Source organism: Delphinus delphis, chromosome 5, assembly GCF_949987515.2.
Source record: "Delphinus delphis chromosome 5, mDelDel1.2, whole genome shotgun sequence".
NCBI lineage: Eukaryota > Metazoa > Chordata > Mammalia > Artiodactyla > Delphinidae > Delphinus > Delphinus delphis.
Genome location: NC_082687.1, coordinates 8,540,297 through 8,552,342, shown reverse-complemented (window position 1 = coordinate 8,552,342; position 12,046 = coordinate 8,540,297). Strand labels below are relative to the sequence as shown.

Here is a 12,046-nt window from a genome sequence, read left to right as displayed (position 1 = left end):
GGAAACTTTTAAACATACCCAAAAGAAGAGAGAGAGACTAGTATAATGCATCTTCAATGTACATAATCTTCAACAGTTATCAGCATTTTTTCCCAGAATTATTTATCTTTTCCTTTAGGTTGTGTGCCTTTTGTGCATTACCTAAGAAATCCTTAAATAAAGACTGTGTTGCTGTTATTTGTGTAACTGAGTATTTCTGTCATGGTAAAACACTCATTCTTTTTGTGATAACACTTGTTCTTTCTAGCTTTTTCTTTTTTTTTTTAACACCTTTATTGGAGTATAATTGCTTTACAATGGTGCATTAGTTTCTGCTTTAAACAAAGTAAATCAGCTATACATATATATATATCCCCATATCTCCTCTATCTTGCGTCTCCCTCCCTCTCACCCTCCCTATCCCACCCCTCTAGGTGGACACAAAGCACTGAACTGATCTCCCTGTGCTATGCGGCTGCTTCCCACTAGCTATCTATTTTACGTTTGGTAGTGTATATATATATGTCCATGCCACTCTCTCACTTCATCCCAGTTTATCCTTCCCCCTCCCCATGTCCTCGAGTCCATTCTCTACATCTTTGTCTTTATTCCTGGCCTGCCCCTAGGTTCCTCAGAAACTTTTTCTTTTTTTTTTAGATTCCATATATATGTGTTAGCATATGGTATATGTTTTTCTCTTTCTGACCTACTCCACTCTGTATGACAGACTCTAGGTCCATCCAGCTCACTACAAATAATTCAATTTCGTTTCCTTTTATGGCTGAGTAATATTCCATTGTATATATGTGCCACATCTTCTCTATCCATTCATCTGTTGATGGACACTTAGGTTGCTTCCATGTCCTGGCTATTGTACATAGAGCTGCAATGAACATTGTGGTACATGACTCTTTTTGAATTATGGTTTTCTCAGGGTATAGGCCCAGTAGTGGGATTGCTGGGTCATATGGTAGTTCTATTTGTAGTTTTTTAAGGAACCTCCATACCATTCTCCATAGTGGCTGTATCAATTTACATTCCCACCAACAGTGCAAGAGGCTTCCCTTTTCTCCACACGCTCTCCAGCATTTATTGTTGGTAGATTTCTTGATGATGGCCATTCTGACTTGTGTGAGGTGACACCGCATTATCGTTTTGATTTGCATCTCTCTAATGATTACTGATGTTGAGCATCCTTTCATGTGTCTGTTGGCAATCTGTACATCTTCTTTGGAGAAATGTCTATTTTGGCCTTCTGCCAATTTTTGGATTGGATTGTTTGGTTTTTTTTGATATTGAGCTGTATGAGCTGCTTATAAATTTTGGAGATTAATCCTTTGCCAGTTGCTTCATTTGCAAATATTTTCTCCCAGTCTGAGGGTTGTCTTTTCGTCTTGTTTATGTGTTCCTTTGCTGTGCAAAAGCTTTTAAGTTTCATTAGGTCCCATTTGTTTATTTTTGTTTTTATTTCCATTACTCTAGGAGGTGGGTCAAAAAGGACCCTGCTGTGATGTATGTCACAGTGTTCTGCCTATGTTTTCCTCTAAGAGTTTGATAGTGTCTGGCCTTACATTTAGGTCTTTAATCCATTTTGAGTTTATTTTTTTGTATGGTGTTAGGGAGTGTTCTAATTTCATTCTTTTACATGTAGCTGTCCAGTTTTCCCAGCACCACTTATTGAAGAGGCTGTCTTTTCTCCATTGTATATTCTTGCCTCCTTAATCAAAGATGAGGTGACCATATGTGTGTGGGTTTATCTCTGGGCTTTCTCTCCTGTTCCATTGATCTATATTTCTGTTTTTGTGCCAGTACCATACTGTCTTGATTACTGTAGCTTTGCAGTATAGTCTGAAGTCAGGGAGCCTGATTCCTCCAGCTCCGTTTTTCTTCCTCAAGATTGCTTTGGCTATTCGGGGTCTTTTGTGTTTCCATACACATTGTGAAATTTTTTTTCTAGTTCTGTGAATAATAATGCCATTCGTAGTTTGATACAGATTGCATTTAATCTGTAGATTGCTTTGGGTAGTATAGTCATTTTCACAATGTTGATTCTTCCAATCCAAGAACATGGTATATCTCTCCATTTGTCTGTATCATCTTTAATTTCTTTCATCAGTGTCTTATAGTTTTCTACATACAGGTCTTTTGTCTCCTTAGGTAGGTTTATTCCTAGGTATTTTATTCTTTTTGTTGCAATGATAAATGAAAGTGTTTCCTTAATTTCACCTTCAGATTTTTCATCATTAGTGTATAGGAATGCAAGAGATTTCTGTGCATTAATGTATCCTGCTACTTTACCAAATTCATTGCTTAGCTCAAGTAGTTTGCTGGTAGCATCTTTAGGATTGTCTATGTATAGTATTATGTCATCTGCAAACAGTGACAGCTTTACTTCTTTTCCAGTTTGGATTCCTTTTCTTTCTTTTTCTTCTCTGATTGCTGTTGCTGAAACTTCCAAAACTATGTTGAATAATAGTGGTAAGAGTGGACAACGTTGTCGTCTTCCTGATCTTAGAGGCAATGGTTTCAGTTTTTCACCATTGAGAGCGATGTTGGCTGTGGGTTTGTCATATATGGTCTTTATTATGTTGAAGTAAGTTCCCTCTATGCCTACTTTCTGGAGTGTTTTCATCATAAGTGGGTGTTGAATTTTGTCAAAAGCTTTTTCTCCATCTATTGAGATGATCATACGGTTTTTCTCCTTCAATTTGTTAATATGGTTTATCACTTTGATTTATTTGCGTGTATTGAAGAATTCTTGCATTCGTGGGGTAAACCCCACTTGACCGTGATATATGATCCTTGTAATGTGCTGTTGGATTCAGATTTCTAGTATTTTGTTGAGAATTTTTGCATCTATGCTCATCAGTGATATTGGGCTGTAGTTTTCTTTCTTTGTGACATCTTTGTTTGGTTTTGGTATCAGGGTGATGGTGGCCTCGTAGAATGAGTTTGGCAGTGTTTCTCCCTCTGCTATATTTTGGAAAAGTTTGAGAAGGATAGGTGTTAGATCTTCTCTAAGTGTTTGATAGAAATCACCTGTGAAGCCATCTGGTCCTGGGCTTTTGTTTGTTGGAAGATTTTTAATCACAGTCTCAATTTCAGTGCCTGTGATTGGTCTGTTTACATTTTCTATATCTTCCTAGTTCAGTCTCAGAAGGTTGTACGTTTCTAAGAATTTGTCCATTTCTTTCAGGTTGTCCATTTTATTGGCATATAGTTGCTTGTAAGAATTTCTCATGATCCTTTGTATTTCTGCATTGCCTGTTGTTACTTCACCTTCTTCACTTGTAATTCCACTGATTTCAGTCTTCTCCGTTGTTTCTTGATGAGTCTGGCTAAAGGTTTCTCACCTTTGTTTATCTTCTCAAAGAACCAGCTTTTAGTATTATTCATCTTTGCTGTCGTTTCCTTCATTTATTTCGATCTGATCTTTATGATTTCTTTCCTTCTGCTAACTTTGGGGTATTTTAGTTCTTCTTTCTCTAATTGCTTTAGGTGTAATGTTAGGTTGTTAATTTGAGCTGTTTCTTGTTTCTTGAGGTAGGATTGTATTGCTATAAACTTCCCTCTTAGAACTGCTTTTGCTGCATCCCATAGGTTTTGGGTCATCATGTTTTCATTGTCATTTGTTCCTAGGTATTTTTTGATATTCTCTATGATTTCTTCAGTGGTCTCTTGGTTATTTAGTAGTGTATTGTTTAGCCTCCATGTGTTTGTATTTTTTACAGACTTTTTCCTGTTACTGATATCTGGTCTTCTAGTGTTGTGGTCAGAAAAGATACTTGATAAGATTTCAATTTTGTTAAATTTACCAAGGCTTGATTTGTGACCCAGGATATGATCTATCCTGGAGAATGTTCCATGAGCACTTGAGAAGAAAGTGTATTCTGTTGTTTGTGGATGGAATGTCCTATAAATATCAATTAAGTCCATCTTGTTTAGTGTATCATTTAAAGCTTGTGTTTCCTTATTTATTTTCATTTTGGATGATCTGTCCATTGGTGAAAGTGGGGTGTTAAAGTCCCCTACTATGATTGTGTTACTGTCATTTTCCCCTTTTATGGCTGTTAGCATTTGCTATATGTATTGAGGTACTCCTATGTTGGGTGCATAAATATTTAAAATTGTTACATCGTCTTCTTGGATTGATCCCTTGATCATTATGTAGTGTCCTTCTTTGTCTCTTGTATAGTCTATATTTTAAAGACCATTTTGTCTTTAAAACAAAATATGAGAATTGCTACTCCAGCTTTCTTTTGATTTCCATGTGCATGGAGTATCTTTTTCCATCCCCTCACTTTCAGTCTGTATGTGTCCCTAGTTTTGAAGTGGGTCTCTGGTAGACTGCATATATACGGGTCTTGTTTTTTTATCTATTCAGCCAGTCTGTGTCTTTTGGTTGGAGCACTTAATCCATTTACATTTAAGGTAGTTATCGATATGTATGTTCCTGTTACCGTTTTTTTAATTGTTTTGGGTTTGTCATTGTAGGTCTTTTCCTTTTCTTGTATTTCCTACGTAGAGAAGTTCCTATAGCATTTGTTTTAAAGCTGGTTTGTTGGTGCTGATTTCTCTTAGCTTCTGCTTGTCTGTAAAGGTTTAAATTTCTCCGTCTAATCTGAATGAGATGCTTGTTGGGTAGAGTAATCTTGGTTGCAGGTTTTCCCCTTTCATCACTTTAAATTTGTCCTGCCACTCCCTTCTGGCTTGCAGAGTTTCTGATGGAAGATCAGCTGTTAACCTTACGGCAATTCCCTTGTATGTTATTTTTCCCTTGCCTCTTTTAATAATTTTTCTTCGTATTAGATTTTTGATAGTTTGATTAATATGTGTCTTGGCATGTTTCTCCTTGGATTTATCATGTATGGGACTCTCTGCACTTCCTGGACCTGATTGACTATTTCCTTTCCCGTATCAGGGAAGTTTTCAACTATAATTTCTTCAAATATTTTCTGTCCCTTTTTCTCTTCTTCTTCTGGGGCCCCTAGAATTCGAATGTTGGTGCATTTAATGTTGTCCCAGAGGTCTCTGAGACTGTCCTCAATTCTTTTCATTCTTTTTTCTTCATTCTGCTCTGCAGTAGTTATTTCCACTATTTTATCTTCCAGGTCACTTATCCGTTCTTCTGCCTCAGTTATTCTGCTATTGATTCCTTCTAGAGAATTTTTAAGTTAATTTATTGTGTTGTTCATCATTGTTTGTTTGCTCTTTAGTTCTTCTAGGTTCTTGTTAAATGTTTCTTGTATTTTCTCCATTCTATTTCCAAGATTTTGGATCATCTTTACTATCATTACTCTGAATTCATTTTCAGGTAGACTTCCTGTATCCTCTTCATTTGTTTGGTCTGATGGGGTTTTACCTTGTTCCTTCATCTGCTGTGTGTTTTTCTGTCTTCTCATTTTGCTTAAGTTAGTGTGTTTGGGGTCTCCTTTTTGCAGGCTGCAAGTTTGTAGTTCCCGTTGTTTTTGGTATCTCCCCCTTAGTGGCTAAGGTTGGTTCAGTGGGTTGTGTAGGCTTCCTGGTGGAGGGGACTTGTGCTTGTGTTCTGGTGGATGAGGCTGGATCTTGTCTTTCTGGTGGGGAGGATCACGTCTGGTGGTGTGTTTTGGGGTGTCTGTGGCCTTATTATGATTTTAGGCAACCTTTGTGCTAATGGGTGGGGTTGGGTTGCTGTCTTGCTCATTGTTTAGCATAGGGTGTCCAGCACTGTAGCTCGCTGGTCGTTGAGTGGAGCTGGGTCTTAGTGTTGAGCTGGAGATCTCTGGGAGAGCTTTCACTGTTTGATATTACGTGGAGCCGGGAGGTCTCTGGTGGACCAGTGTCCTGATCTTGGCTCTCCCAACTCAGAGGCACAGGCCTGACACCCGGCTGAAGACCCTGTCAGCCACATGGCTCAGAAGAAAAGGGAGGAAAAAGGAAAGAAAGAAAGAAAGAAAAATAAAAACTAAATATTATTAAAAATTAAAAAAAATTTTTAAGTAGTAAAGGAAAGAAAAAGAGAGCCACCAAACCAAAAAACAAATCCATCAATGATAACAAGTGCTAAAAACTCTACTAAAGAAAAGAAAAGAAAAGAAAAAGGACAGACAGAACCCTAGGAGAAATAGTAAAAGCAAAGCTGTACAGACAAAATTACACAAAGAAGCATACACATACACACTCACAAAAAGAGAAATAGGTAAATTATATATACATATCTGTATATTAAAAGAAAAAGGAAGAGAGCAACCAAATCAATAACCAAATCTACCAATGATAATAAACTCTAAATACTAAACTAAGATAAACGTAAGACTAGAAACAAATTAGGTGCCAAAAGGAAACCCCAAGTCTACAGTTGCTCCCAAAGTCCACCTCCTCAATTTGGGTTGCCTCGTTGTCTATTCATGTATTCCACAGATGCAGGGTACATGAAGTTGATTGTGGAGATTTAATCCGCTGCTGCTGAGGCTGTTGGGAGAGATTTCCCTTTCTTTGTTTGCAGAGCTCTTGGGGTTCAACTTTGGATTTGGCCTTGCGTCTACGTGTAGGTCGCCGGAGGGCGTCTGTTCTTCGCTCAGACAGGACGGGGTTAAAGGAGCTGCTGATTCGGGGGCTCTGGCTCACTCAGGCCGGTGGGAGGGAGGGGCACGGAGTGCGGGGCGAACCTGCAGCGGCAGAGGCCGGCGTGACGTTGCACCAGCCTGAGGCGCGCCGTGTGTTCTCCCGGGGAAGTTGTCCCTGGATCACGGGGCCCTGGCAGTGGCGGGCTGCACTGGCTCCCATGAGGGGGGTGTGGACAGTGACCTGTGCTCGCACACAGGCCCCTTGGTAGTGGCAGCAGCAGTCTTAGCGTCTCATGCCCGTCTCTGGGGTCCGCGCTGTTAGCCGCGGCTCGCGCCCATGTGTGGAGATCTTTTAAGCAGTGCTCTTAATCCCCTCTCCTCGCGCACCAGGAAACAGAGGCAAGAAAAAGTCTCTTGCCTCTTCGGCAGCTCCAGACTTTTCCCTGGACTCCCTCCCGGCTAGCCGTGGCGCACTAACCCCCTACAGGCTGTGTTCACGCCGCCAACCCCAGTCCTCTCCCTGCGCTCCGACCGAAGCCCGAGCCTCAGCTCCCAGCCCCGCCCGCCCCGGCGGGTGAGCAGACAAGCCTCTCGGGCTGGTGAGTGCCGGTCGGCACCGATCCTCTGTGCGGGAATCTCCCCGCTTTGCCCTCCGCACCCCTGTGGCTGCGCTGTCCTCCGTGGCTTCGAAGCTTCCCCCCTCCACAACCCTCAGTCTCCGCCCGCGAAGGGGCTTCTAGTGTGTGGAAACTTTTCCTCCTTCACAGCTTCCCCCCCCCCCCCCCCCGCCCACTGGTGCGGGTCCCGTCCTTATTCCTTTGTCTCTGTGTTTTATTTTATCTTTCACGCTACCCAGGTATGTGGTGAGTTTCTTGCCTTTTGGGAGGTCTGAGGTCTTCTGCCAGCCTTCAGTAGGTGTTCTGTAGGAGCTGTTCCACGTGTAGATGTATTTCTGATGTATTTGTGGGGAGGAAGGTGACCTCCGCGTCTTACTCCTCCGCCATCTTGAAGGTGTCTCTCTAGCTTTTACTTTTTTATAAATGTTACTTTATATGCAGCAATTTCTAATATGTATAAAGCATTATCGATTGCACTCATGTTAACCTGTGCCCTCTTCCTGAGCAACATGTACTTTTCTTATTCAGCACAAGTTATTAATTCAGATCTTGGGAACTTGCCAGTTGTCCCAACAACATCCTGTGTGTCACCATAGAACTTATTTAAAATCCTGTGTGTATTTATAAGACGACTGATCCATCGTTCAGGAAAGGTCAAAGTATAAACCTGAGTCAGCTGTGCTGCCAGTTGTGTTTTTACAAAGTAATTCCTCTCAATTTTTTCCCCTTATTTCTAGTGTGTCTCCTGGGCTTGAAGGCATGAAAGAGCAAGACCTCTGCAACAAGATAATGGCTAAAATATTAGAAAATTATAATACCCTGTTTGAAGTGGAGTATGTAGAAAATGATACCCAGAGGTGTGAAAACCGAGCGAGGCTCATCATAGTAAAAGTAAGTAACTTTGGTGTTTAATTTTCAGTATTGCTCTATTTTTAATGGAAGGTATTTTATTTAATCATTCTCTGTTATAAATATTCCTTATGGATATACCTGCAGATTAGTATTCCTACGTTGAATTCTTTTTACGAAATCTATTCTTTGTATCAAGTGTTTGTTAAACTGATACATATTCTTCTAAGATTGGAGAATAATTGTGGATTGATGTTTCCTTACTGCTATAAAATCATCTCAAAAGCACTTACATGAGCCCAGAGGTATGGTCAGTTGGGTGCACCTGGTGTTAATAGCAGGGATACGTGCTGAGGTCTGTGTCCAGCAGTGTTAGGTTACCAAGTAGACTGTGGCTTCCTGCAGACAGTATTACTATGTCTTTTTGTCTCTTCTGTTCCTGGCACACTTCCAAGTTCAACTTGCGACTGTAAGTCCCATATATGCGGTCCTTGGTAACTGCCACCAGTAAAGGAGGCTAGTTTTAAAACCTATAGAGGAATCTTGACAATACTATCTAAATCTTTTTATCATTGGCTGATAATTTATAACATATCTTTTACACATTAGGTTAATGCATGTAGTTCTCTAAAGATTTACAACTGGGAGTCAGAGGATAAACATCCAAAGCCAGTCCTTCAGGTAGGGACTAGAGGGAAGGCGTCTTATTTCTTTCTCATTCATATTGAGGTGAATCTTGATGGAACTGATACGGGAGGTTCCTTCAGGAGGTTTCCTGCGACTTATCACATTGACAGACCACACTATACTCTTGTTGGTTCATATGGCATTTGGTTTGGGCACTGAAGGGCTGTTTTCATTTCTTCTTCCAGTTGAGGCATGACTTTGAAGAAGAAATGAAAGGTAAGCGGTATCGTGTAGCACCCAACCAAAACAGCAAAGACCGAAATGAGGTTTTCTTAACTAGGGCTCATGTGTGAATACAACAGACTCCCTATAGGGGATAGCGTACTATGAGAGGAATGCATTTGACAAGAATCTTGCCAACCTGATAAAGAGAACTTTAAACTGAACTCTGAGGAAAAGGAAGAACAATGCTCAGATAAAATGAGCTACTTTGGAGAATATCAAGTGTAGCATAAAGTGGAGGTAATGTGGTAGCTGAGAAAATATCAGTGATTCACAAGAGAGTATTAAAACAAAGTAACTTGTATCAGTTTTTCTATGAAAAATTAAAATAATTTTCTAAATAGAAAAAATCTACCTTAAATATGTTTATCTGACTCCTATAGTGCTTTGCAAAGGGTCTCTTTCTAAAATATTAAAAAGTGACTGACTTTGTTTCAGCTATATCACGGATAAACACTTCTTAACACATATACGTTTTAACGAGGGCTGGTAAGATAATACGGTAAACCTAGAATAGAATGAAACTAGATAAATATCATCTCCTAAGCAAGACAAACTTGCTGAGATACAAATAATCACTAGAATACACCAACAGGAGCTTACATGCTGTACAAATAAACACCTGTTGAGATCTGTGGAAGCGTGCCCTGCATGGAAATCCTTGAGCTACTAGGTTTAAGCATGAGAGTACAAGATACATAAACTGAAAACACTGAGGGAGTCAAATGCAGATGTCTTAGGTGGATGAATATGACTGCTGCTCTCATAATGCAAGTTTCAAATCTGGCCTAGAGGCAGATAAATGTCCTCATTGGGAACTCCATGTCTATACTCTGAAGCATCATTCTGTTAAAGCAGAATACTTAATGCGGTTTTCTTTTTTTGTGTGTGGTACGCGGGCCTCTCACTGCTGTGGCCTCTCCCGTTGCGGAGCACAGGCTCCGGACGCGCAGGCTCAGCGGCCATGGCTCACGGGCCCAACTGCTCCACGGCATGTGGGATCTTCCCGGACCGGGGCACGAACCCGTGTCCCCCGCATTGGCAGGCGGACTCTCAACCACTGTGCCACCAGGGAAGCCCTTAATGTGGTTTTTTTTTACTGATCTTGCTGATAGTCTTACCTCTGAGATGGTAAATAATGCAACAAGGAAGCATGGTTTTCTGGACCTAATTATAACCAATAGGGATTGAATGGAAGTTATGGAAATTAGTTTAATGGGATGTACCAGGGCCATTTTAAGATCCATAACAATAAAGAATGTGCTAGCCATGGTTAGATATGTAAACCTGGACATTGTTTAGAAAGCAGATTTTTCTAAAATTCCTAAGATCGTAGAAACATTAGAGATAAGCCAAAAGGAAGCTGGATTGAAAAGGGATTGGGAGGTTCACTAGGATATCATTAACATACTGAAAAATAGGAAGAGTGGAAGAGCAGCTAAGAAAAACAAGGTGTCATTCTTGTGAGCTCAGCTTTTAGAAGGATGTACACAAAAAGAGTCAACAGGCACAGAAGAAGTGATAAATACACTACAGTGACAGAGACTCGAAATATCTGAGCTGAGAATAATCTGAGGCTCGTAAAACGTACTGAGACAGAGAAAAGGGCTTTTAAAGGGAAAAAGTACTAAACCTATCCACTGACACACCTCTGTGTGCCCCCGTGTAGGAGCCCAAGTGTTGGATGACATTCTCATGATACCCTTGTGGGCTAAATGAAAATTGGGGACCCAGCCAAATACAGATTTGGTTGCATTTGGACCAGGATGAAGGACTTTGACCAGAGTGTTGGAACATAGATTGCTGTTCAGTTCAGGGGAGGTCTCTACATTTGTTTGTGTCATTCTCAGGATTTTAATCATTGGCTTGAACGAGCACATACTTAGCACTGTTGTGAGGGAAATAAAGCTGGAAGAATAGGTCAGATACTGGATGGCTGGATACGTAGACCAACAAAATGGTGTGTGTGTATATAGCCCTTTCCCTATTCTTTCTTGCTGTAAAAAAACCCCCAAAACCCAGTTGTATTTGGGTCTGCAGCAGTGTGCTTAGGTCAGACGGGCCCCAACAGATGGATGAGTCATAAATGGTCAATAATACTATCCTCTTTAGTCAGTGATTGACGTAAAGGTCGGCTGTGACCCAGTTCGGGCCAAGGAGATGTAAGGGAAAGTGTGCTGGGGGCAGAGGGCTCTGGGAAATATTTTCATTCCTGATTACCAAAAAGAGAATGATTTAAGAGATCAGAGCTGTGGTTGGCACAGGGTGGCAGCAGTGGTGATGACTGACGAAGAAAGTACCCCAGGGAGCCCTCTGGGGTGATGAAAATGTTCTCAATAGGGAAGTGGGTTATATGGGTGTATGCATTTCTCAAAACTCTTTCAACTGTACACTAAAATTCATGCATTTTACTGTATGTAAATTATTATTTAAATTTTAATAAAAAAGAGAGTAGGCCTCTGGGTCAACATGCCCCTGCTCCCATCCTGCTATCAGATGTTGTCATATGAAAGCAGAATGCGGGGCGCTGCCACCATCACCTTTTGCCCTTGATGAATGTACCGCTGACACACTGAGGTTGGCAGCTAAAGGAGGAAGAAGACTCAGTTCCTCATCGTTGCTCATCTGCTGAGCCAACCCTCAACACACATACCTCTGGACTTATAGTTATGAGAGGGAAACAAATGTCATCATAGGATAAACTACTTTTAGTGCAGTAGTCTGTTTCTTGCAACAAAAGCATCACGTCTGATGGAATCAGTATGATTGGAAAGTCCTCTACTTAGGTCCATGGTCAAGAGAAGACCAAAATTAATTCATAATAGTTCAATTAAGATATGCATGGATTTTAGTTAACTTCTAACACAGTGTGAAATGTCAGTGTGATGTGATTGCCAAAAAAACAAACTGATTGATTCACTGAGTATACTGAGTAATATTTAGAATAAAGAATGTATGTCTCCCTGCACTTGGTGTAGATCAGGCAGCATCTGTAGCATTAGATCTGATTCTGAGTACTACGTTCACCCTCTCCTGACAGTCACCACTGGTCGTCACTTATTCTCACTAAATATGTATCTGCCTGGGTGACTGTCTTTTACTTCAGTTCCCATACTGCTGATGACTTCTAACTCATAACTCCTC

The 12,046-nt window shown here is 40.7% G+C and overlaps 1 protein-coding gene across 1 annotated transcript in view; it reads left to right on the top strand.

Moving 5' to 3' along the window:
- Window positions 1–12,046, top strand: part of FAM13A (family with sequence similarity 13 member A) — a 336,376-nt gene that overhangs the window by 110,724 nt on the left and 213,606 nt on the right. The window contains exon 5 of the mRNA XM_060011983.2: window positions 7,882–8,035. Coding sequence (XP_059867966.1) covers window positions 7,882–8,035 — 154 coding nt within the window. The remainder of the gene's footprint in view (window positions 1–7,881; window positions 8,036–12,046) is intronic.